Source organism: Marmota marmota, unplaced genomic scaffold (assembly GCF_001458135.2).
Source record: "Marmota marmota marmota unplaced genomic scaffold, marMar, whole genome shotgun sequence".
Taxonomy (NCBI): Eukaryota; Metazoa; Chordata; class Mammalia; order Rodentia; family Sciuridae; genus Marmota; species Marmota marmota.
In genome coordinates, this window is record NW_025999941.1 from 9,965,051 (window position 1) to 9,992,029 (window position 26,979).

A 26,979-nucleotide genomic window follows, 5' to 3' on the forward strand; every position below is an offset into this window, starting at 1 on the left:
AAAAAAAAAAAAAAAAAAAAAAAAAAAAAGTAGCTCTTATATTCACAGCACAAGTGTGAAAGAAAGCTTTTTCGCTTTTATCAAGTTCAAAGGGAAAATGGGCAACTCCCCATGATGAACAAAATCATCCCATCTCTTCTGGTCACAATGTCCAAATTGGAACCGACAAAATTTCAGGACCATAGGGAAAAGGAATCACACCTCAGAAACCCATCAAAATGGAAGCATTCCTGCAAAAGGGAAATTTCACAGATATTCACTAGAACACTCTGCACCAGTTAGTCTGAGTAACAGAGACCACACTGTCCATGCCCTGAGGTTCTCAGAATCTGATGAAAGAGGCTGACCTTCTCAAAAAACAAGGCTCTTTGTTTTCTGAAGCTTTCTTTAAAGTCAAGGACAGACCTCCCTGCAGAAAATAGATCCTGGAGATAAGGGGGGAAATAAAAATGAGAACCCTGGTGATCTGGCCAAAATTGAAAGGTTTCTTAATATTTTCTAATATGAGAACGGCAAAGAAGGGTTTTAGGGCAGGACCTAGTGCCTAAAGTAGACTAAAAAAATTATTATCTAAGTCAAGCAATGTCTCCAAGAAGTCCTTTCGCTTGTGTATATGCAATATTGTTCTTTGTGTAAATGAAGACATACGACCTGAATTGGAAATAAGCATATGGCAAGGTGCCAGAGGACCTCGATTCTAACCTAGGTTTTACTACCACTCATTTACTGTAACCCTTAGTGAAGCCCTTCCCTACTCCGATACATTCTCTAGGCTTATCTCTGGTCTATACTATTCTAGCTTGGTACAGCCAGTGTCTCCCATCACTGAAGTGTGGTATAACATCCTTGTACATAAAGCACTTCTTTTGAGATTCTTTCTGAAGTTTTGGTGACCTTGGCATCAGTGGCTCAGATAGTCCTTAGGATTATATGCACCTGATATAAAGGTGATCCCACACAGGTCACTAAAACAGGACAGACTAAAATCTCCCATGTTACTATTGCAGATAGTGTTCCTACCTCCCATCCCATCTCACTTAGTTAGTATCTTGAAAATTCTTATAACCTACTACCCCTAAAAACTACCCCTCAATTAATTCTAGGTCCCTATGCCAGGTGTCAGTGACCAGTGGTGAACGTCTGAGACTGACTATAGAACACTGGGTTTAGTCAAAGATGCTTAAAAGAGGAGCCTCTTTTTTAAGGCAGTATCAATGTCTCACACAGCAAGGGTGGACCCCAAAAGCCAAAAGAACTAATCTCAAGAGTTCTTCAGCATCTCAGTCAGGAACAGTAGCACACTCCTATAATCCTAGCAAATCCAGAGGCTGAGGAAGAAAAATCATCAAGTTCAAAACCAGTCTGGGCAACTTAGTGAGGCCTTTTCTCAAAATAAATAAAAAGGGGCAGGGATGCAGCTCAGTGGTAAAGCACCACTAGGTTCAATTTCCAATACAAAAAAGAAAAGATCTTCAACCTCTCCCCTTGTCCAAAGAGCAGGTCAATTCATTCACGTTTTGGAATTAGCCTTTTCAAGAAGGAACACACTCCTCTTGAGCATCTTTCAGCTCTATTTCTGCAAGTCACATCTATTGGCTTCAGAAACAGAATAGAAACTGATCATGCCCAAGGTGGAAAATACAGAGATTTGAATTCCAGTCCCAACTTTTTTTTTTTTTTTTAGTTGATGACCTTGAGCAAGAACACTCCTGTAGGAATCTCAGTGCTTTCCATCAGACAAGGGAGTTGGAACAGGCAATCCTGAAAGCCCTATCCAATTTTAAGATTCCCAAATAACTTTCATATATTGCTGATGGGAACATACAACAGTACAGCTGCTTTGGAAAACTTCAGTATCTCAAAATGTTAAAGTTACTATATTACCAAGCAATTTCACTCCTAGATATAAACCAAGGGAATCAGACTTATATTCACACAAATGGCTTATATATGAATATTCTTAGCATTATGTTTAATAGCCAAAAGTGGAAACAACTGGGCATTCTGGCACATATCTACAGATGCAGCTACTTAAAAAACTGAGGAGGGAGGTTTGCTTGAGCTGGGGAGTTCCAGATCAGCCTAGCAAGACTGCATCTCAAAAACTCAAATGTCCATCATTTAATGAAGGGATAAAGTGTGACATATTCAAGTGATGGAAGATTATACAGCCATAAAAAGAAATGAAGTACTGAAACATTCTACAACATGAATAAAACTTGAAAATTGTAGGCAAAGTCAAACTCAAAAGGCCACTAATTGTCTGATTCCATTTATATAAAATAACCAGAATAGGCAAATCCATAGGGATAGAAGGCAGATTGGTGGTTGTGCAGGCCTGGAGCAAGGGGAATCAGATGGAAAAGGGGTGTGATGGCTGATGGGATTTCATTTGAAGGTGATAAAAATGTTACAAAGTTGGGTCTGGGGTTGTGGCTCAGTGGTAGAACGCTTGCCTAGCAAGTGCGAGGTGCTGGGTTTGATCCTCAGCACCACATTAAAAATAAATAAATAAAATAAAGGTATTGTGTGTCCAACTACAACTAAAAAAAAAATAAAAAGAAAAGAAAAATGTTACAAAGTTGATTTTTGATGATGGTTGCTCAACTGTGAATAAAAATCATTGAATTGTATGACTTAAACCAGTGAGTTGTATGGTATATGAATATTTCAATAATGCTGCTTTAAAAAAATAAGTAGAATCAGCTGGGGATATGGATTAGCGGTAGAGCTCTTGCCTAGCATGCAGGCGGCCTTGGGTTCAAACCCCACTACCAAAAAAAAAGGAGGGCTGGGGTTGTAGCTCAGTGGTAAAGCGCTTGCGTAGCATGCGGGAGGCACTGGGTTCAATTCTCAGCACCACATATAAATAAAGGTCCACCAACAACTAAAAAAAAAACGTATTAAAAAAAAAAGGAAAGAAAAGCATAAACATGCAATAATCCCTACTCAATTAATTCTGTTCTCTTCTGACCCTATGTCCCAAAGCCAGGTACAGCAGGCTTTGGGACCAGCAGTTATCATCTGAGCCTGGCTACAGAACAAAGATCCTTAATTTATGAGAGAGAGGCCTCCTTTTAAAGTAGTTTTGTTGTCTCACACAGCAAGGGTAGAACTCTGTCTGCTACAGCTAAGATTAAATCTCTAACTTTTCTGGTATCAAAAATGCATTTTTTTAAGGCAAGGAAAAAAAATGCAGAAACTTACATATTCTTGAGTCAAGCCCAAGGAGCCCTGCTGGCAACTCAAGTAATTCTATTTCTGTAAATAACCCAAACAACAGCTGTGAACGACACAATTACAATGGTTCCTGAGGACCCCCAATCCCTGGCAGGGGTCAGCATGAACCACCAATCTGCCGAACTCTAGAACTGAGTCCTTATACTTTGGGATCACAGTTATCCCAGACTAAGGAAGGCCTTTAAAATCCAGGTGTGGGCCAAGAATAAAACATCTCACTTTCCCACTTCCCTGGGGCCAAAGCTAGAGAAAAGCCTAGGTGCAAAAGTTCTTGGCACAGAGGGAATGTTAGACCAGACAAGACTGCAGACTTAGAAAAGTGTGACTGCAAAAGTGGTAAGGCTGTTTTGTTTAATAAACACAACAGAATCATGTAAATAAGTTTTTCCTTCCAAGTAGTAAGCTTGGGAAACTAGACACATAATTCTGATCCTATTGCCATTCCTCAGAACATTTTCAAAATGCAGCAAAAACCTTCTTCAAAGCCCATGACACATTCTACTCCTCAAAGACAAGACTTGGTTCTTTGAAGATGGTTATTTGTAAAGAAAATCAAATCCAAGAGTTTCCTCTGAGAAAAGACTGGTCAGTAATAAGACTGGACCACCCCCATTGTTAGCCAGAAGCAAAGCAAAACGTAAAGCAGAAATTGGCTCTGAAAGCAATTCTGAAAAACAAGTGTTTCAACACCACTAGATGAGGGTACAACTTCTGGAGTGACTACTTTGAGGGAGCACTATGTTTTAGTCTTTAAAGTTCTGATGTTTTCATTAAGCAATAAATCTCCCCACAAGGGAGCCTATCTCCAACTTTCTGTTCCCAAGTTGGAACAAGAGACCATCAGACCCCTATTTAGAAAATAGAACACAGCTGAGCACGGTGGTGAACACCTGTAATCCCAGGGGCTCAGGAGGCTTAGGCAGGAGAATCACAAGTTTAAAGCCAGCCTCAGCAATTTAGGCCCTAAGGAACTCAATGAGACCCTGTCTCTGAATAAAATACAAAAAAGGGCTGGGGATATGGCGCAGTGTCTCAGGTTCAATCCCCAGTACCAAAAAACAAAAACAAAAAAAATATTTTCAATATATGTTATATTATATTTTGGGGGAAATACAGGCATGCACCACTGAACCCAGCTGTGTTTCAACTATTCTTATAAAAAAAATAGTTGAAACAATTAAAGCAACCTCAGGGTGCTTCACGTAAATAGTAAACTTCATTAAATGGCCAATCATTCACTGAGCACTCCATGCCAAGGACCATGGAGAATGTAAGAGAAGAGTGGGTCCCTGCCCACAAGAAGTTCACATTCTTATTCAAAAAAAGAAAACAGTCTCAAACACAACAAAGTCCATGGTTAGAGGACAGGACCGCTCCCTGGCCCCGGCCGCAGGGCTGGTCTTTTCAGTGCTACCAGCTGATTCCACCTACCCAATTTAGCATTCACAGCCCATGAAAAGAGTGGAGACCCACACATCAGAACTTCCAGTCTCTGATGGCTACCCAGCCTCAGGCCATGACCAAGTGCATTACTTTGGTCTTTCATCACAGACAAAATGAAGACAGATTGAGGAACAGAGTGAAGATGTGATATTAACTATGCTCTGTTCACACTTAAAACCAGGAAATATCATTGGCTTGCCTAAAGGCCTGGCTGGGTCACAAGCCTATCCATTACTAGGCAAAATCGTTTGTGGTTTGCATTTCACAAACACAGAGAATTCCACAAATCTCAAGGAGTTCAAGGAATAATCAGGACTTCAAATAACAGATGGCCTTTGAAATCCTGAAGCAGCTCTTTCTGGAAGGTGGAGAATAAGGTCATATGAAGCTCCAGGTATGATGGGCTTTTTCAGTCCCTCCCTATCCCTACCCCACCTCCTTTCTGCAACCTCAGCGTCTCCCCCACCACCATCACTGTGGCTGCACTGGCAGGTGTGACTCTTCTTCCCTGGGGCTCAGGCCTAGCACTGACAGGCACCATGGAGAGAAAACAGTGGAACTGGGGCTCAGGACCCTGCATTGCTTTCTGGAGGGACCAGAGGGAAAGGTGAGATAGACAGTAGTAAGGGTAATGCTTCACATGTGTGTGCTGCTGGGTTGATTACAAAACATTTGCATACACACAACCCACTGGAATTTCTACTCTCTACTTTATGACCACTGAGGAAAGTGGAGGTCACACAGAAGTGAAGTTACAGAGCAGGAATTCAAAGCCAGTCACCTGACTCCAAGTTTGGCATTCTTCATGCTCACTGCTGGGCACAATGCTGGAACACTGGAAGGAGTAATTACAGGCCCCGTTTATGATATTATGGGTTGATTCCCTCAGCACAGAGTCAGTTAACTCCTCTGACCTTCACTTACCTCATCTATAAATTGGGAATGCTAGTTACTATATGGCTTTTTTTTTTCTTTTTTTTTTTTTTGGGGGGGGGGGAACCCAGAGAAGAAATTGGGTATAAAATGCTTACTCTAGTGCTTACAATGAAAGGGTGCAAGCCATGATACATAGGCCCCCACTAGTTCATTACACAGAGGGGCACACACTCCCATGTTCCCACTCCCATAGGAACATCAGTGGGGCATGAATATCAACCCCCACACCCCAGCGGTGCTTGTCTTTTAGAAAGGCTAACCTCCGCACCTCAAGAGCAGCAGGCTGCAGCACCACTTACCATTCCCTCAACTGCCCCACCAGGCACCTGCCAGCAAGACCCTATTTCTGAGCAGGAACATGCCCCTCACTGGAAAAAAAAAAAAGTGAAGGGGTATTTTCCTCTTTACACAGTCATGGTCTGGGCTTCAATAACAAAAAGGAGGAGAAAAATCATGGGGCCAAAGGGAAAAAACACTTATGGGGAGATCACAGGGATTTAACAGGCATGGCCCATAACTGATTTTTTTTTTAAAGCCCTAGAGCACTTCAAAGGGGAAAGAGGAAGAGATTCCCTCAATGCTTAGATATTGCCAAGCTCTCTGAACTTCACTAGGAGGGTAGGGGGAGCCTCTCTGGAACTACCTTTGACCCCTCAATTGATTAACCAAAGTCTTTTGGTAAACTAGGACTCAAATATTATTTACTTCTCACAAAGACCCTAAGCTAAAAGTGAGACAAGGGTCATTTTCCCCATTTTACTAAGTTCAGTCACAAAGCTAGCCAGCGCTAAAAGTGGGACCCAAAACCCAGATCTGTCTTCCTACTAAGTCTCTGCTGTCTCAAAAAGGAAGGGAGTGTGACCAGGGCATGTCTTAAAAGCCTGAGAAAGTGAAATTTATGTATAAGAAAATTAATGGTACAGCACTGGTGATTCCCACACAAAAATCACTTTTAATCTTCTCAACAATGTAAGGCAAGGGTTACTATTAGCATTCACATCTTACAGGCAGGTCAAGCACCATGGTAATAGAGAAGACCAATCACCCAGTTTCTGGTGAGCCCTAGTTTTAACAAGGCACATTCCATCTGTAAGCCTAAGTCTCCCACCTGAATGACTGGAGCGGGGGCCAGGTCCGTGATGGCAGGAAAATAGCACATGCTATCCACATTCTAACAGGGCTTCTTGATCTTGGGTAGTCATTTCACAGCCCCAAGCCTCAGCTGTAAAATGTGAGCAACACTCACAAAAATCACTGTGAAAATGAAATCAGCCAAAGTGAAGCAAATACCGTGTAGGCTGTGTACATCCATTCAGACATTAGTGATTATTGTTATCATTCTGATTCTAGGAATCACACAGCTTTGAGGACAGAATTCCCTGAACACCTGTTTTGCACCCTAGCTCTTGTTTTCTTTCTACTTCTAAGCAACATTTAAATCCAGAGATGATCAGGGCTCCCACCTGGGCCAAGCATAGAACAAAGGACAGCTGGTCCAATATAGCTGAGAAAAGAGTATATAGATGGGAATGGCAAAGACAGTAGAATGAATCAGATGTAACTTTCCTATGCTCATATATGAATACACAACCAAGGAAGTGCCACCTCATTTACAACCACAAGAATGGGAAGTTATAATCCGCGTATACATGTCAAAATACATTCTACTGTCATGCGTAACTAAAAAGAATAAAGAACCATATATTTTTTTAAAAAAGAATATATAGAGACATCAGCACACCTCAAGGGTAGAGTGTTAAGCATTCAATTTCTTTTTTTAAACACCCTGGATCACTATGTAGACTGAGGCTTCAGGCTTCCCAGCTATGGCAGAATGAGATCCTGATCATTATACTAGCCCCTTTCTTTTCTTGGTGACCCTAGGAAAATAACCCTGTGTTGTCTAAATGGAGATGCATAGTCCAGGTCTAGAACTTCCAGGTCACTTCTTCACTAGATCCACCCAACACCCTCTCTGATCACTACTATATTAGTCTCATCAATGGGACAAGTGGACTGGCTAAGTCTGGTGAGGATATTTTCCACAGAATAGCTTTAGAAATCAAACCCACATCCAGTTAACTACCCGGGAAACGTTCCTAATACAGCTGGAGATCCTGCCACCTCCTCACTGGGTATCCTGGAGCAAGATGGTTAGTCTTCCAGGAGCCTCAGTTTCATCTGTAAAGTAGAAGCAAGCAATGACCACCTCAAAGACCAACGTGGAGATTTGAAGCACAGTGCTTTCTAGGAGCCAGGTTCTGGGCTAACCCCTTTAGCCACGGCATTTTGTCTTTCATAGGAAAGGAACAGACACAGGAGGAAAAAGAAGCTTGCTCCTGTCACACATCACGAAAGGGAAGGCTGAGGACTATGCCCAGGTCTGACTCTAGCACCTATCAACGATGTTACTGGCTTATGCTGTACAACCACTCGGCATTCAGCAAACCCCTGAAAAAAACTGCAAGAGCTCCTGGATCTACCACTCACAAAGCAATGCTTTTCAAGGAATTAAAAATGCAAGAAAATCTGCCTGATGCCCAAATTTAAACTCTTTTAGTCATTCCCATTTTAATTTGATGACTGAGAAGGTTGGCAGAAGGTTACAGGATCATTAAAAAACCTCTGCCCTTCTCTTCAACCACAACCCCTATTCCTGCCCCAAGACTGGAAATGTGGCAGGATAAAAGTTTCTGTACCAGTTCCCAAGTACTAACCAATCTTGGGAGCGTGACGCCTGCCCAGGGAGACTCACCACAAGGCTCTGCTATTATCTCTCTGGGGCCTCACCGCTGCTGCTGCTGCTGCTGCTGCTGCTGCTAGGTGTTCAAGCACCATCAGCCTAAGAGCCTTGACTTCCTTCTGAGCCTCATGCTTGAGTATAAACACTTAAAGTAAAAGGCCAGGTGTGACTCATCCTGACCATGTCAGGATGGCGTAGCCTCGTGCAAGCACCTATAAAATGAAGGTCTTAACAACATCTCCTTCATGGAGTAAATATCAGCCATGAGCTAGTTATATCGGCTGTTACCACCAGGCCTCTAGTTGTGGGCAAAAAGACAGGGCAGTGAGCCACGGGAAAACAAGATAAGGAGGAAAGACCTTCTGCACCTGCAAACCAGCTCTGCTGAGTCTCACCTGCCCTACAATAGCCACTAGCCAGTGTCCTGACCATTTCTGCAAAACAATGAGACAGATTATGACCAAATAATATTTTGAAAGTGACACGATATTTTATAAAGTTAAATAGGGGAGGAAGAAGTGATCAATACTATCATTTTTGGAAGACATACAAAGAAAAAAACTTGAGATAATTAATAAAAGTTGACTCAAGACCTAAGCTTGCTTTGAAGAGACAATCTTTTGTCACTATTACCCCTGCTGTTCTCAGGTCCTGCCCTTAGTTATTTGAAAAGTGCATGGCTTCCACAGGCTTCAAATTGTTACTTGAGTGGGAAGAAAGAATGGAACAGATGTCCTGGGTTAAGGCCTCCCTGAGCTCCTCTCTCACCACGTGACCCTGAGTAAATCACACTGCCAGTTCTAAAAAGAAACAATCTAGCTGAAGCCTTTGTGGTCCTCTCCAATCTCAACCTCATCACGCCTCTGCTTCAACACTGGGGTAAATCCACACCAGGGCACCTAACCTACTATCGCCCCACGTGGCTTTAATGCATCAATTAGCTTAATTCGTTTGGCCAATATAATATACCAAAGCTTTCTCTACCCTTGACCACACCAGACCATAGCTTTCTACAAAAACACCTCTCTTACCAAATTTTGCTAGCTGTGTTTACTTTCCCATATTATTCTTAATTTTAAATTTTAAACATTTTAATGTCTTTTCCACCAGATAAATATTCTGAAGAGTTCTAGACAGATTCACCATTATTTTATATTTCAATAATTCAGAATTTGTGTAAGCCTAAAGAGAAGTTCATTTGTGCATGATCATGAAAAAAGGACCAAAAGGCTAATTACTGGTATAAAAGGGGAGGATTTTACCCATTTCAGCTGGTTTTTGTATACTTTAAAAGCAATCATCTAAATAATAAATAATGTTTCATTATACCTCATTGTTATTTTTTTTTTTTAACTGAAGAACAATCAAGGATGTGTTCTTTTAATAATACTGGTCAATTCCTGAGATTGGATTAAAATAATGAAACCACACCTATTCAAAAAAAAATTTTTGGAGGGGAGAGGAAGGGTTCTCAACATTAATATATACTATCTCTTTGCGTTCTGACTTGAACCAAGTTAGCATAGTGTTCTAATGTATAATGAACTATATTTTACAGACAATAAATGCTCAAAAAGTACTTCAATGAGTAATTTAATGTTAGCTATGAGAAACTGTTCATTTTTAATCTTCCCAGCTTTAGTCCTATTAACTTATATAATAAAAAGCAAAGTTGTTTTCAAAAATAGAAATGCTTTCGTTCTTACAATACTTTAATGTTTACCCTAGCCATTTAGAAAGAAAAAAAAGTGCAGGGAACATCTGCTAACACAGCATTTCTGACTCTTATAAAAGCACTGCAGAACCATGCCTTGCGGTGCTCCAACAATGTACCTTACACTGTACAAGGACCCATGCTGGAGATTCCTCCTTGGGTTTGGTTCCTAGAAAGTGCTTCTCTGAATGCAAGTGGCTGCTTGCCTTTGTTGAGAGGATAAAAGCCTCATGGATGTCCTCTTTTCCTGCCTCTGCTGGAAGCCCTAAAGGCCAGTGGAGTGTCCAAATGTTAGCAATCCATTCACCTGAAGAGCCTTGGCAAGTCTACTTTGTTTCAATTCCCAATTGCCTCATTTTTCATCAAATTCCACTTTCTAACCCACCTCAGAACTTTTGGAAGCAGAAGGGGGATTAACTTTATATAGAGAACATAAGAATAAGAATAATAATGAACGTGTATGAAAAGTAAATTTGTTAATATTCAAATAACATGGGATATCAGAAATTACCAGCTTGGATTTTTTTTTTCCTCTATGTAAAGGGACAAAAAGACAGTATCCATCTCAAAACCAAAATATAGAAAGCAAACATTCCCAAACTAAGACTCAGTTTTTACATTAGAAACTGATTCACCTAGTAACTGCCTATAATAAAAATTTCACTTGAAAGTTCTACAGCATCCAAGTTCATGGCTCCCAAAGCAAGTAAAAAAAAAAAAAAAAAGTTCTAGTGCCTTTCATCTGGGTCACTTGTTCAAAAGACAATTACAAAAATTTAATGCCTGGGTTCACAGACTTTCTTCTCTAACCAGATAGTTGGGGGTGCTTGTTAACAACTAAGAGAGAGGCTATACTATACCCCAAAAGTCCTTTTTCTTCCTAAAATACAGAACAAATGAGATCACTCATCAGAGTGAAATGAGATGTAGTGGATGTGGGAGTAAAACTGGTACAGAATTTAGTCAAGAACAATGTGGCAGTGAGTATGGAAATTAAAAATACAAGTACCTGCTAACCCAGAAAGTTGACTTTTAAGTAGTTATTCCAGAGAAATGTCTACTTTGGACATGAAGAAGCACATGAAAAGTTATTTAATAAAACAGTGTTCAAAATAGCAAAACATTTGAAGCTAATCTAAGGTTCATAGAAACAGAACAATTAATTAAATTGTGGTCTGTTTATACATAGAATATTTTTACAGCAACAAAGAAATTGTTTGATTTTTGCATCAGATATGGCAAGATTTAAAAGACATATTAAGTGGGAAAAAAAAGGATGCTGTATAATACATGCCCTGTGGTCCCACTTAAGTGAAGTTTAAAATACTCAAACTACATATTTCAAATGCACAGTATATGTATGTAATATATATGTTTATATGTGTATACACATACACACACACACACACACACATATCCATGCACATACACATAATGAAAAACAATTCTGAAGGCTTACTGATTACTGTAATTAGAATGATTTGGGTAAATGTGTTAAGCGAATTAAGTCAAACTCAGAAGATCGAAGACTGTAAGCTTTCTCTCATATGTGGAAGCAAAAGAGGAAAAAGGGGGGGTCTCATGAAAATCAAAGGGAGCTCAGTAGGTATAAGAAAGGGACAAGGGGGAGGGAGAAAATGGGAAGGGGAAAATACTGAGGAAAGATACTGGTCAAATTATATTGTTATATTGTGTTTATATACAAATACATAACGAATCCCACCATTATGAATTCAGATATTATTTGTGTGAATTTTTTTTGTATTGGGGATTGAACCCAGGGATACTTGACCACTGAGCTATATTCCAAGCCATTTTTTTATTTTGAGACAGGGACTTGCTACATTGCTGAGGCTGTACTTAAACATTCAATTCTCCTGTCTCAGCCTCCCAAATCACTGGGATTACAGGCATGCACTACTATACCTAGCTTGTGTAAATTTTGAATTGATGGTTTATGTTAAGAATGTAAAATATGAGACCTATATACAGACACATATGTTCTCTAACCCCAGTTATGAGTTTTCCTTAATGAAAAGGCAGCAGCAACAAGGGGAGCCATATCCAAATGGGCTAGCAGTCAGGAACACAGGGTAGGTGTGCTCTGCACAATAGGTCTCCATATCTATTGAATAAAGGGTGCCTCGATTTCATTTCTTATAAGTAAGTGTCCTTACAGCTCTACAAAAATATCTGGGAGTCTGCATTGTGCTAGACTTCCCCGTGGACACAGTATAGCAGGCAGGGGGCTCTCTGGAGCTGATTACAGAGGGAAGAGGGTGACTGAGGCAGAAGAGCATGAGCCTCTTGCCCAGCTCAGTGTATCCCCAAGCTAAGGAAGGCCACCTCCTTCCTCCTTCCAAGCTGGGCTCCTGCAGGGCCAGCCCTGGCCAGCTAGTGTCCTACCATACTACCTCTGAGAAGTCTGCACCTGCCTTCCCTTCCTTCTGTCACCCTTCAACTCCCTCTAACCTGACCCTTATGTTCACTCATTCAATAATTTCAACAGATGTCCTAGGAGTTCTAAAATTACCACTTGGCCTGCAGGAAGGAGGAAAAAAAAAATTTGCAGAAATAACTGCTTTGAGGTTCTGGAGAAGAAGAAAGTTGTTTTGTGTTTTTTTTTCCCCAGCCTGGGTCATGCCTGGGTCCCTTCTTCATCCTTGTAGATCAATCAGGCTTCATCCTGTCTGTGTCAATAACCATCCCAACTTTCTCCCTCAACCATAAACACACGTGTGCACGAGCACGCACGCGCGCGCGCGCACGCACACACACACACACACACACACACACACACGCACACACACAGAGGCCCTGTAGCTGACTGATCACTTTAAGTGGTTCCTTCTTTGTCCCCACCTTCAATCTTTCTGGTTTTTTCCTTTTGATCGGCCATTTTCAGCTTTCCCAGCCCTACCAAACACCCTTACTGCCCACCAGAACCCCAGCTGGAAGAACACTAATCTCATTTGAATTAAAAAGGGAAACACCCTCCAGCCCTTTCCTTATTCCTGTCACAGGAACAGAACAGGACTTTGGGGACACACTCTGCAACTGCTGATGGCAGAGTACTTCAGGAGACTGTGCACAGCAAAAGGCAGAAGTGGGGGTGCTAATATACATTCCTAGATGAACTAACCCCTGCTATGACCCTGCCCCCACAGGGCCAGAAACATAATACCAACATCTCTTCCTATGGCACATCCATCCACTCAACCATAACACTGTGCACGCTATATAACCAACCACCAGAATTCTATAGCCTCTGCAATTTTTTTGAATCTTGTCACAAGCTGGCTTTTGTGTTTAGTATTGTACATTAGCTACATTGTGAATGATTCTTTTCAGGTGGGTGAGTCTCAAGTTTCATTTAAAGATTGGTTGAGGGAGAGCCACAAAATGCCCAGAGTAGATGGACTTGTGGCATAAAACTTTTCCCAAAGTTTTGCACCTTCTGTTTCAGATACTTCTCATATTTAATTTTGCAGAAAATTAAAAATTAAATAAACACTGATGGGGAAATGTTGTTGCTGCCTTTTCATTAAGGAAAACTTATAACTGGGGTTAGAGAACATATGTGTCTGTATATATTACAAAGTCACACAATCAATCTTAAAATATTAAATTTGAGTATGGTTAAAAAAAGAATGCATCTCCTCGAGATCCCTCCCAAAATGAGAATTGAAAAATGCACATTTAAGGCAGCATGTGAGGCGGAGCTATTGGACAGTCAGAATCTGGCCTCAGAAACCTGAGGGGTGAGGTGCAGAGGGAGAATCCTGATGCCTCCTTTCCAGCTGTGTCTGATGCAATTTCTATTCCCTGGACTTTTCAGTTAATTCATTTAATAAACTGCAAACAAAAACCCATATTTGTGTACTCAGTAGTAGTACAAAAATGGTTTGACGTGCCTACCATGTCCAAAGCCCTGGGTAACATCCTTAGCACCATAAAAGAAGAGAGAAAGCCCTACAAGCACACACATATACATTTTTTCTTTCAGCTAAGCCAATTTGAGTGAGTTTCTGCAACCAATAACCCAAAGGGTTCTGGCTAATATTCTAGTATGCCTAAATGACTTCACTTTAATACAATCTTATTAGTTAAAGTGTTTGAGCAGGGAGAGTTCCTGCATCAAGTCTGACTATACACCAATTAAATTCACTTTTTAACTAACAAACAATCCAAACAAGTAAGGACACAACTAGAATTCTTCTCAAGGAACTGTAATAGTAGTAAATCTGAATTCTTTAAGAGTTGGATTTTATTTCTGAAAAATCATCAATAATCAAAGTAATATCTATTCAACAAAAGATCAATCTAGGCAATCTGTTCTTTATCGAAATGAGGTAAAGCAACAACAACAACAAAGATAAACTGGTTCACATTTTGTTATTAGGAGCCAGCTTTGAGAAAAGTTTTGTGCCACAAGTCCTTCTGGGCATTCTGTGGCTCTTCCTCCACTGATATTTAAATGAAGCTTGGTACTTACATCCACCGGCAAAGAATTATTCACAATGTAGCTAATGAACATATAACACAAAAGCCAGGTTGTGACAGGATTCAAAAAGTAAAAAATAATTTTTTAAAAAGTATCAAGAAGTACTCTTCTTCCTTCTCTCCTGCTTCAAATATAAAGGATTGAATTTGCCAAAAAATTTACAATCCTGAAATTAAAGGTGAAGCCTGACAGGTGTTTCCTGTGATTTCATTAATATTGGACAATGAAAGTCTCTCAGGCAACCATTAATCATTAGCCAATTGTTGAAAATTAACTAATGATCTATAAGGATGTACTGTAGATCCCTTGTGTGGGCATTCTCTATTCATTTATTCCACATACATTTCCTGATGTGCCTACTGTGTGCCAGCTGCAGAGATAAGTTCATAAAGCTACAGACTGGAATCAGAAACCTCTAGAAACTCATTTAGTTTCTTCCAAAGTCACTAGACTAATCAGCCAAACAGCTGGCTGTCAAATCCCAAAACACATGTCTAGAACCACCACACCTGAGCCACTTCCCATAACACTTGTAGAACAAGATAGAAAAGGGACAATATCTATGAATACAAGAGTTTACCATGCTCATGGGAGTCCAGCAAGAAAGCAAATATGCACTTAGGCAGATGGGGGTAGGAGTCAAGGATCAGAGATGGGGGTAGGGAATAGCCAAGGATCAGAGAAATCTGGACAAAGATGTAGCACATGAACTGTCTTGAAGAATAGACAGAAACTAGGCACACAGAAATAAGAGATTGCAATTGAAGCAGAACACAATAGAGGAAAAACAGTGTAAATGAAGCACAGAACTAATATACACCCTATAGGCAAAGTCCAATGAGCCTGGTTACAAAATTGTTTCAAGTACTCTATTACAATACACCCCCATTTGGTGCAAAACGGTGAGAAACTAAATCATGACCATGCAAATCCAAAGAGCTTGCTTTTTTATATATATAAATATTTTTTAGACATTCATAGACCTTTATTTTATTCATTTATTTATAAGCAGTGCTGAGAATTGAACTCACTACCTCACACATGCTAGGCAAGTGTTCTACTACTGAGCCACAACCCCAGATGAGCTTGCTTTTTAAGCCCACTTAACACTATATATAAGGATCTCAATGTGATAAAGAGAAGGCAATCACAGCAGACTGTCCCAGAGCATTCCTGGCCCCTTTAAGACATCTAATCCCATTGACAAGTGTCCATAGCCCAGCACAGCTTACCAGAAGGACTCCCACCACTCTTTGATACTCTGATCCCTGTAACCAGAGCCCAAAATGTGACTGCTTCACTCTGAAACCCAGCTCTGAGGGATCCTTCAGCCAGAGATACACAAGAATTACAGATTCCAAATTCAGGAAGAAACAACTTCCTACCCACTCCCTGCAAAGGACCTCTAAGGAGTCCACAGAGGGACCTGCCATCCAAGAAAATTCTAAATTTTAACTCAAGGAGAGGAAAGGGCAAGGTGCATCTCCTGAAAGACCTATTCATTTGGCAGTCAACAACATTTAGTGACTGAACATCTACAGTGTACTATTGTGCTGAGCAGGGTCAGGGACTCAAAATGGTTCACTCTGAATTGTATTCTGAGCTTGCTTGATAAGATAAAGATATGCAAATAAATAACAGAAATGTATGGTGTTTTACATGCAAAGTGCTGTGAGAGGGGTTCAAATAAGACTTGTTCCTTTGGATCAGGATCAGAAAAGGTCTCATTGAAGAGATATAAGTTGAGATTATTAAGCAACTTAAAGACAGTGACATAAGAAGAAAGGTAATGGAGAGGAAGAAGCATCTCAGATGAAGAAAACGGTGGAAGAAAAGCTATGAGGTGGACAAGTAGAAAAGGGGATAATTAAGAACTTTGGATGGACAAATAGGAGAGGGGAGACTGTAAAGGAGAAGAGTGGGGTTGGACCAGAACAAATTGGACCCTGCCATGGGATCTGGTCTTTCTTTGGTGGGCAATAGTTAGCCACTGAAGCCTGAGGATCACTTCTAGCAAGACGTCTGACACTGATGTGAATGAAGAGGAAGTGGAAGACACGTGGATTGAACAGAGGCAAAATGTCAAGAAATTAAAAGTATGAACATCCAGGCCTCAACATAAGATGAGGAAAGGTGCAGGAAAGGGATCAAAGACTTAGTAAAACATTTTGTTCAGCTTAACAAGCATTTATTGAGCATTTATTATAATCCAATCCCTTTGCTAGACAAAGGGATAGAGAAGCATGAGTCACAGAGAGGCCCCACCCTCCTGCTACTCTGAACTGGTTTAGAGGTGGGTACAATTATTAGCAGATAGCAAGGAAGGTCTGAAATGACATATGGGATCCTCAATTGGGACACTTCTAATTTGAGGCAGTTCTGTACAACAGAAGTGGGAGGCAGCCTGGGGAGGGAGAATACCAGGAAGAGGTTTCACAGACTGAAAACGATATCAGTTTGCTTATGAGGGACTTAAGGCTGGAATGCAAAATAAAGCATTTCTCATGACAGGGAAGTATCACTTGTAATCATCCTTACTCTGACACCAGATACAGAAAAAGCTCCCCTCCTCTGTACCAACAAGAAAACAAAAACAAAAACAAAAATGATGTACAGTTTTCATTAAGTAGAAATGAGGAAACACTGCTACTGACTTAACTGGGAGGGCCACGACTGTGGGAACTGAGTAAGCTGCACTGTTTCCATGGCTTCAGCCTCCACTTGTCCCTGTGAATCCACAAAGGAAAACGGCATAGAAACTTAGACTGTTTGTATTTAAAAAAAGAAAAATCTAACTCTGGGAAAACTTACTACCCCCAAGGTAGTCTTCAAATCCCCAAAGCTAGCTGAGTTAGACGCACCACCCAGACCAAACATACACTGGGCTCATGGAAATGGCCACATTTCTTATTCAACTAAAGTAATACTACCACTACAACTGACCTGAAATAGGCAGAAACATCAGCCATAAAGAGGCCCTGAATGTCACTCTAAGTGCTTGTCATACACAATTCCCACTGAGCTAACAGGCAAAGAAATCCACCAGTTCCCTGAGATGCACAGCTTTGTAACCTTTGTCAGCCTCTGCCCTTTGTTTTGTCATTCACATTAAATGAAAGGTATTTACTACAGATGAAAAACAAGCTTTGTTCAGCTGCCTCTAAACCGATCCCAAAAATAGAGCAATCACTTGGGTACAAATTGGGTCAAATGTATAAAAAAAAGAACTAGCTCCCTGGTGGGAGGACAGACATGGCATGGGACCTTGCTCAGAGTCAGGGGGAAATCCACAAAGAGCCTCCCTTCCCACAGTAGGAAAGGAAATATTTAAAGAGTCAGGCAGTACAGAAACTTATCTGGCCATGTGACCATCCAAGTGAAAGCAGTCAGAAACTTTAACACCATGAGTTTCAGAACACTCAGTAAAGAGGTCAAAATATACGTTGGTATTTCAAAAGGCCTGCCAAACTAACACACTGCTCACCTACCCTAAGAACAAAACCAGAGTTTAAGAATTATAAAGAAAAGATCCACTGGGCGGAGCTGCAAAGGAGAAGAGAGATTTATCCATTTCATATACTTTATTCCATCACTTCTTAGCTGAGAAATCTAAAAGGTCTGACAGTATTTATATTAAGGCCCTGAATTTCTCTGGGAAAAAAAAATCAGAATATTAATTGGCTTACACATGCAGCTACATTAATTATTCCATTGATCTAAATTAATCTGCCTTTCTGAAAGGTATTTATTTTCTAAGTTTGTTTAATCATGAGCTACAAAAAGCAACAAACTGGGTCACCATCCACGTTGTTAAATTTGGTAACAAGGCTAACACCATCTGTGGCCTAGACTACGAGGATCCATCTCCATTGATGGGAGGCTTTTCACTCTTTCTGCTTTTCCTTTGAAATGATCATTTAATGTCAAATGTCTACAACCAAATCAAAAGCCATTTATAATACCCCAAATTATGCAAATAATCTCAAACATAGTACAAATATATACTCATAGTGTTCATAGGTATATCCAACTCCCATTCACAGTTGTATTTTCAGCAGCAATATCCAAAAATTTTTGAAAACTCTCTAGAAATCAAACTACCCAAACCCAAATACATAGAGACATGATGTTACATCTGAAATATGCCCAACTAATTTTCTTTATTGTTATGGTACTCATGATTGAACTCACACACGCTAGACAAGTACTCCACCACCAACCTACATCCCCAGCCTCTAACACTTTAAATATAACAAGAAATCCTGTACCATAAACGATTAAGGCTAAATTCACAAGAGTATAATTTCACTATTTTTTGAAGCCAGCAGAGCTCTCCCTGACTAGGAACAGCATCGTGTGTTTGCCTTTTCAGCACTCGCTCACTTAAGAACACCCAGCCCTGTTCAAATACAGTGTCAACACAAGAAACCAAAACCAAGTGCAACTAGCTGGAAAAGGTGAAAGCCGAAAAGAAAGTCTGCCATTCCCTCCTTCATCCACTTGGTCTCCAATTATCAGGAACTGCTGCAACCCCAGAAAAATCCTGAAATGGCTTCTGAATCATCAAAGAAAGACTACAGAATGTCAGAAGTAAAAACAATCCTAGTGATCTTCTTAGCCAATCCCCTTAATTGCCAGGTGGGGGAGGAGCAATGCAAAAAGGGTATGAGAAATGCTCTCGAATACAACTCCCTGACAGTTGAGTGGGACAAGCTCCTAGTCTCAGTCTAGTGCTCCTTAGTGCTTTTTTTTTTTAATTATATCAACTTTTCCCAAAGGAAGTCCCATGGAACAGTGGTTCCATGACATTAAAGTCTTCTGCCAAAAAAAAATTTTAAAGAATCCATAACCAATTATTTTCAGGGACTAGCTGAATTAAACAAAACGAAACCTATTTTTTAACTGTGGAACTTCCCAGAACTTTTACTCAGCTAATGTACACTATAAATCTTTAAGAGGGCAATAAAGTATATAGAGGGATACTGGTGTTTAACCATAAACTCATTTTACCTTGGGACATTTCATAGTAGTTGAAGTAGAAACATCAATACTATACTGTTTTATTCTCCAAATTAGGCTTTGTATAGATTCATTAGTTTTATTGTATTCTACTTTTATAAAAATTAATAGCTCATATACAAGATCTGTGACATTTTTCTACTTACCAGAAAAACTAAACAAAGTACCCACCATTCCCAAACAACACTGGATTTTAAAAAAAGAGAGAGGGAGAGAAAACTAATATTATCAGGAAGAGCATGGTAGAAAGCAAATGTCTAGGCAGAGAGAGAAAGTCATTTTAAAATCTTCTACACATCTCCTCTGCAAAATGTTCCATATCTATTTATACAAGATTCATGACTTTAAACACTTTCATTCAATATAAACGTGAGAATAGAGATTAAAACAAAACCAAGAGACTGGGGTTGTGGCTCAGTGGTAGAGCATTTGCATGGCACATATGAGGCACTGGGTTCAATCCTCAGCACCACATAAAAATAAATAAATAAAATAAAAGTATTGTGTCCATCTACAACTAAAAAATATTTTTAAAAAATATGGTAGCAAAACTTCAAGAAACATCACATCCATGGTTGTAAATTTCCATCACCCAGAAAGTCAACTGCCAGTTCAAGTACAGAAGCAAATGATAACCGTACACCAGGATAAGCAGGAACTCTGAAGACACTTACCAAGTTATGATTTGTTGAATTAGAATCATCTTCAGGGAATGGGATGTAAATAGCTAAGGCCACACAATTGGCAAAAATAGCCAATAATATAAATATGTCAAATGGTCTGAAAATTTTTGTTAAGGTACATATGCATTACATAAACATAAACCATGTCTACAATCACACTCCCAATCATATCACATGTGAACTACTTTTAAAATGAAAATGACAAAACTCAAATCATTTTTTGACTGACTACTGTGACTACTAGGTTTTCAAGAGAAATAATCATCAAAGGTCATCTCACAGTAGGTCACCCTATCCAGTGACCTCTTCATGTCCTCTTTCTGTTGCAAGAATCATGTTACATTCATTATTCTGCTGTACACTGTATATTAAAACCTAAAAGTATTGAACAGCCAGTTAGGGCATTGTGTGAACCAGGTTTCTGCTTCTTGGAGCTTAAAAAGCAAGGAGGGACTTACTAAATTCCCAGCTGTTGTAGACACAGAGAAAGTAGCCATCGTGGTGTAAATCTCTTCCACAGATCCTTGCCTCCATGTGTTAGAGCCATTTTCTCAGGGGCTATTCCTGGCTGGGTCAGTCTAAATCTCCTATCTGGATTGGGGAGGACAAAGCCACTAGGAATCTTCTCTATTCTCCCTGTGACTCTCATGACTTTCAGTACCTCAGATGCTGTGATAAGCATGCCAGGCTCCAGCTCCCTCCTCTGCTTTCTCTTCTAGAGTAATCGATAGCTATAACTGTTTCAGATTAAAGCTGGACCGGAGCTCAGTTTATAATGTGCTGTTGCTGTGTCCAATTTATAAACAAATTAAATTAAAAAGCCATAAGAAATCAGCACCAGACACTTTAAAAATAGGCCTTAACAATTTTAAATCTCGGAGGTCTCTCTGTAAGAATCACTTTGAGATCAGCCTCGAACACATACTTACTAAAACATGCTGGTGTTATTAAGAGACATTGTCAAAACTGGCAATACAAATTTGATATTTGCCAAAAATGGCTGTTTTTATTCTTTTGGTTTTCAGCCATTTCAAACTCGAGGTTTTAGGAACACCAACCTAATTTGTGATTCCTGGGCTTGATTTTACAACAGTGTTCCTGTACATTCACCCACAAGAAGCAAGGCCATGGTTTAACTAAATCCCTCAAGGTACTAAAGATTTGAAGCTATCAACAGACTCTTCCCTATTCATCCTGATACTCTTCTGGGAAATCAAAAAAATGATGTAAGAAATAAATATCCCTTACCTCTCTGGAGATCTCTTGGGTTTCATAAAACCTCAGCCCCTTTGAAGAGCTTTGATAACTAATTGGAATAAGGACAAGAATAACATTATCCCCTTACTAACTTTGATGGGTTTATTTTAAACCCGTTAGCTTTAACTCATATTGATTCTCTTAACTCATCTAGTTTTACAAATCTTTTATCCAGGGATCCAACTTTAAGGCAGTCCACCTTAAGAAGACTTCTGAGGGCTGAGGCTGTAGCTCTATGATAGAGCATTTGCCTCCCATTTGCAAGGCCTTGGGTTCAATCCCCAGTACCAGCTTGGGCAATTTGGCAAGACCCTGTCTCAAAATAAAATAAAAGAACCAACCATGTAGCTCAGTAGCTGAGCACTCCTGGATTCAATCCCCAGGACTGGGGTGGGACAGGGGGAGACTTCAGAATTCTCATTTCATTTTTCAGGTTTCACACTGAAATTTAAAAAGTTGACTGCCCCAAAGTTATTCTCTGTAGAAACAGTTAGTGCTTCCCCTGCCCTCATACCAGCATCCTTCTTTTCCCAACTCCCTAAATGATAAACATGCAAATCTGAGCAATACTAACATGTTCAACTGTTCAGGAAGGCTAAATATAAAATGTGTTTTTTGTTTTGTCTTGGTCTGATTTCAGTCCCCAGGCACTGATGGATACTATCTCACTGCCACACAAAGTAGATGGGGTCTGATCCTAACAATTTCTTCTAATGAGAGGAACACCTTTTGCTCCCCCAAGGTCCAGGACACTCTGCCCTGCCTATCTGTAAAAACAAACAAGACTCTCATTTCCCCAGTGCTTGCAGGGCCTGACAGAGCTGGCATAGGGTGGATTTCTATAACTAGCTCCCTAAAATGGAAGGAAACTGTCATTTGACAAAACAAATAGATCACATATCACTTAATATCTACCTATTCTACAAACCATCCCACTTGTAAGCATGTTTCTTCCTGAACCAGAAGCCACATGCCCTATTTCCTGTATACATATGTCTGGGAACTTGGGAAAGGGAGCCAGCAGCGTGATCCAGGAATTCACTTTATACACATAAATTGTTATGTACAAAATACTCTGCACAAAGAGAAACAGCATTGGGTCTCCCACCTCACTCCACATAAAATTAATGACCTCACCAAGAGGTCTCTGCTTACTCAGAGTTACATCAAGACAATCTAAGGAGGAGGAGATCTTTCTGGCAAATGCACTGCTACCCTTGACTCCAGTGAGGCTATGGAGGCACACACTAATTTACCTAGTTCCTTGCCGGCCTGACATGAGTGTTCTGTCCTCAGACTAGAAAAGAACTTAAAGAGAAAATGCACGCACACAACCCCAGCTAATGTGAGAGACATCATAACTCACTCGAGAGAAGAGACATCTGTTCTAAAAAGAAAAAGCACATGTAAACCTTTCAAATCCTATCCATGCATTCAACTGCTCTCTCCAATACCTTTTTAGACAGTTGCCTCATTTTTAACTCCTGTCCAGGAGCAGAGAAAATAGTAAGCTAAAACAAAGGGCAAACAAATAAATGCCTAGCTTAGGACTCAAATTATTAGGGGGTTCAGCTCCACTTCCTAGCCAGCTGTCAATATCCTCTCCATCTTTCTGGGCCTGGTAAGGGAAGCTCAATTTTGTCACTCCGATCTACCATTAGGAACTGCTCTAAGGCACCTATCAGCCCCAAACACTCTTCTGGGAAAAGAAAATGCTTTACTTTTCCCAGACCAACAAATCATCTGACTAATTAGCCATTTGTTCAAAGAGAAGATTTCAGTCAACTTTTTCTGAAGGAAGGCAATAACTGGAGTCTGGCCTCCAGGTACAGGGATGGGGATAAACAGGCAGAAGCACAATAAGTCATCGAAGATCTAGAGCATGACAACCATCACTGGGCACTTGGAACTCAGTTTTAAAAATACAAAGGAGACGCCCAGAAATGTAACTTCAGTCCAAGGACATAGACAGAATTTTTTTATAAAGACAGCAACTGCAAATTCCTCCACGGAGAGGGCTGTTCTATAACTCTCCAAGGCTCAGGAAGAACAGGCATTCACAAACCTCTCCCTGCTCAGGCTTCCCCATACTCACGTTTCAAATACTGTTTTTGAACTTGTCAAAAAGGAAATTCCAGGAAATCATAGCATTCATAGCCCAAAAAAATCAAAAACACTCCCTATGAAAGAAACGTTCATATTTGCAGTTACCTGAACAATTAGAAACATCAAATGTCAGAACTTGAAGCAACCTTAGCATTAACTGTAGTTGCAGAAGGAAATTTCAAATATAAGAAATGAGAAGATTCCATCAAAGGTCACTTCCAGTACAGTCAGTACAGTCTCAGTCTTTTTTTTTTTTCCTCATCAGTGTACCTCATCTGCAATAGGTTCAATGTATAGCACAGCCCCAAAACAACGGTGGATTTAAAACTAACCATGTAGTGTCTAATGACCAAAGATCAGTTTCATATTTTAACTCTCTACCACTTTGAAGTTTTAGGCTTCACTCCCTCCCCCCACCACTAAACACACACCCACACAGACAGTAGGCTAAATATACCCAGGGAGCCATCCTTCTGTAACCTAAGGAGACAGGAAGTTATATACCATGAAACCCCTAATACACAGCTTCACATTCCAGACTGCTACAGCTTTGTAAGTGTCATTTCAGAAAGCAAATCCTTTTAAAGAACAGATGGTAAAAGAGAAAATGAGAAAGACTCCCCCCACAAAAAAAAAGGATACTTCCATTCCACTATACTAATGCAGGCTCTTCGGATGGGGTTATTCAGTGATAAACAGAAAAGGGCGCGGGCTGGTCTGCTGTTGGACGAGTTACCCTGTTTTTTGCTCTTGGCGTATTGCTGACGTTTTCTTTGGGAAAGAGATCCTACAGGTGGGGGTGCAGAGGTGCTCATAGTTTGGGCAGCCTTGGCCTGTCTAGCAGCATCGATTGCAGCTTGCCAGGACAGGACAGTTTGCTTGGAGCTATTCGGCTGAGAAGTTGGTCCTTCACCAGAAAGAGGAAGTCTGGTGCCTCTTGCATAGTTTGCCTCTGGGAAAAAAGGAGAAAAAGAACAGTTAAAACAAAACAAAAACAATAACATTAGAATCCAGTGGTGAGGGGGTGGGGAGACAAAGGTTGTATACCAACATTAAGAGGATAAATCATTCTGATGTTCCTGTTTTGAATCTCATGTCCTATTTTTTAGAAGCAAGGATTTGTCAAGCAGAACAGTGAGAAAGTCTAAGAGCTCTGCTCTAAGTGTCAGTCACACAGAATCTTTGCAAGCACCACACCTAATCAAGTTAGTATTCCACATCCATGTCTTTGCAAGGAGTCTTTTGGTACATTTCTTCTGAAAAACTGAGGTCGTTGCCACATTTTTTCTGTATCTTTTCTGACTTCGAAAACCCATGTATCTCTTACAAGTTAACAGATATGTACAACAGCTTTTCTCTAAAATAATTACCACCATATCTTTCTCTCTCTCTCTCTCCCCCCCCCTCTCTCTCTCTCACACACACACACACACACACAAGGCAGTGCCAATAATTCAATAGTCTTAATTATTTTCAGGGTGTTACTCCAACATCTTTCCACCACCACAAAACCATTTTTTCAGCATGGTAAAAAAATCTTCACCTGATACAAGGCAATACGAAAAGCCCTATAACAGATATCTAGATTATGCACTGACACTTCCTTAAAATGAAAATTCATGATACTTGGGACTCATTTCCTCCAGGAGCTTCGGAAAACAGAAAACATCTTTAGGGCTTTTTTTGCATTTTAAATTGCAGCAGCAGCAGCCAAGCCAACATCCAGACAGGCTGCACACCTACACCTAGGATAGACAGGCTAGATTATGCCAGGGGGCCCTCAAGGCCTAAACAAGAATCATTTCAGTGTAGACTAACATCCAGGTGCACACAAGGCAGAAACCAAAGAGGGCCTCTGTGAGCAAAGCCCCCACCACTTGGGGTCAGGCCATCCCCAGGCAGGTCTCCCAGGCACCTGTCTGCCTTGGGCCACAGCCTCCTAGCAGAGGCAGAAGTCAAAGTGAAAGAGATGGTACAGAGGTAGAGGGATGAGCATTTGCAAAGCCAATTATTGTTAAGAGTCAAAGCAAGCACAGATCTGTCTGCCCAGCAAGCCTGAGAAGGGAGCAAAGCCGGGGACAGCAGACAAACGGATCCCGAGATGAGTCGTGCCAAGCCTTTCCCTTCAGGAGCGCTCACCCCGAAAGGCTTCAAGTCTACTGGGGTTGGGGGCGCCACTGATCTCCAAAGACGGGGTATGGCCAGGAGTTGCTCCATCCCGCTTCGACTCAACCCCAGTCCGCGTGGAAACTGCACGTGGTGCCGGACCCAGACTGAGGAGGGGAGCCCCACAGGGGCATTGACTCCCCGGGCATTGCTAGGTTACCAACGTGTGCACTGGAGGCACAAGGAGCGGGAATACTGGCTCCATCCGACCCCCTTCCCCCAGATTCCAAGACCTGGCCTCCCTGCAAGTGTAGGGGTGTGCGCTTCACCCACAGCGTGAAGGGTGAAACCAGGCAATCCTAGAATTTTCCGGATGCCACTAAGGACCTTCTTCCCAGTCAATCAGGGGGCAAGGGAGGAGGGGAAGGCAAGAGGAGGCTGGAAAGGGGGCTCAGGCTGAAGACTAACAATCTCCCTCCTTTCATTGCTCGAGGGCGTTGGAGGAAAGTTGAGCCGGAGGACACTGAACCCGAATCACCTCGACTCACCGCCCCTCCAGCTTCACAGTAGTCTACGTTCTCAATAGCTGCCCCCACCCCACAAACGCAGAATTAACTCTGACATTCAGGGCCTGAAGGGGAGAACCGAGTGGCTGTCACGCATCTTCCCCTTCTATGTAGATGACACCGAGCTAGAAGCATCCTCTCCAACCCCCTCAACCCACCCAGAGCACTGGAGATTGGGGGTGGGGGGAAGAGGGGGTGGGAAGAGGAGGACCATGACAAGGATTAGATTTGGCAGCGGGTGCCCAGGCTCTGACTGCTCACCGTTCGCGTGGTCCGCTTGCTGCTGCCGTTGATGCTGCATTTTTTTCATCATCATCATCATCATCATCCACGAACATTTATTGAGCGCCTACTGTGTGCAGGGCACTATGCTGGGCATTAGGGCGGGGAAGGGATGGGTAAGGGGGTTACCGATAGGTAGGAGCCGAGGTCCCTGCCCTTATTCTCGCTTCAGCAGGGGGTGGGGAGGACAGGGACAAATAACAGAAAATAAGGATAATTTATAAAAACCGCTCGCCACCCACGCTCCCTCTTTTTCAAAAAATGGAGCAGAATAAACTTTTTAAAAAAATAAAATCAGATGTATATATTATCTTAATAATATATACATTTAATTTTTTGCTGCAAAGGAGAATTGGCTTGGTCCCTTCCTCTAGCGGAGG

The 26,979-nt window shown here is 41.0% G+C and overlaps 1 protein-coding gene across 4 annotated transcripts in view; it reads right to left on the minus strand.

Annotated features, from left to right (window-relative positions):
- Window positions 1-26,973, minus strand: part of Cacna1d (calcium voltage-gated channel subunit alpha1 D) — a 316,079-nt gene extending 289,106 nt beyond the window's left edge. For all 4 annotated transcript variants that reach the window (XM_048801133.1, XM_015494418.2, XM_015494421.2 and 1 more), the window contains exons 1-3: window positions 26,579-26,973; window positions 24,288-24,597; window positions 20,274-20,379 (exon numbers count right to left, since the gene is read on the minus strand). In XM_048801133.1, the coding sequence (XP_048657090.1) occupies window positions 20,274-20,379; window positions 24,288-24,597; window positions 26,579-26,645 (483 nt within the window). In that variant the 5' untranslated portion in view covers window positions 26,646-26,973. The remainder of the gene's footprint in view (window positions 1-20,273; window positions 20,380-24,287; window positions 24,598-26,578) is intronic.
- Between the last annotated feature and the right edge of the window lie 6 nt (window positions 26,974-26,979).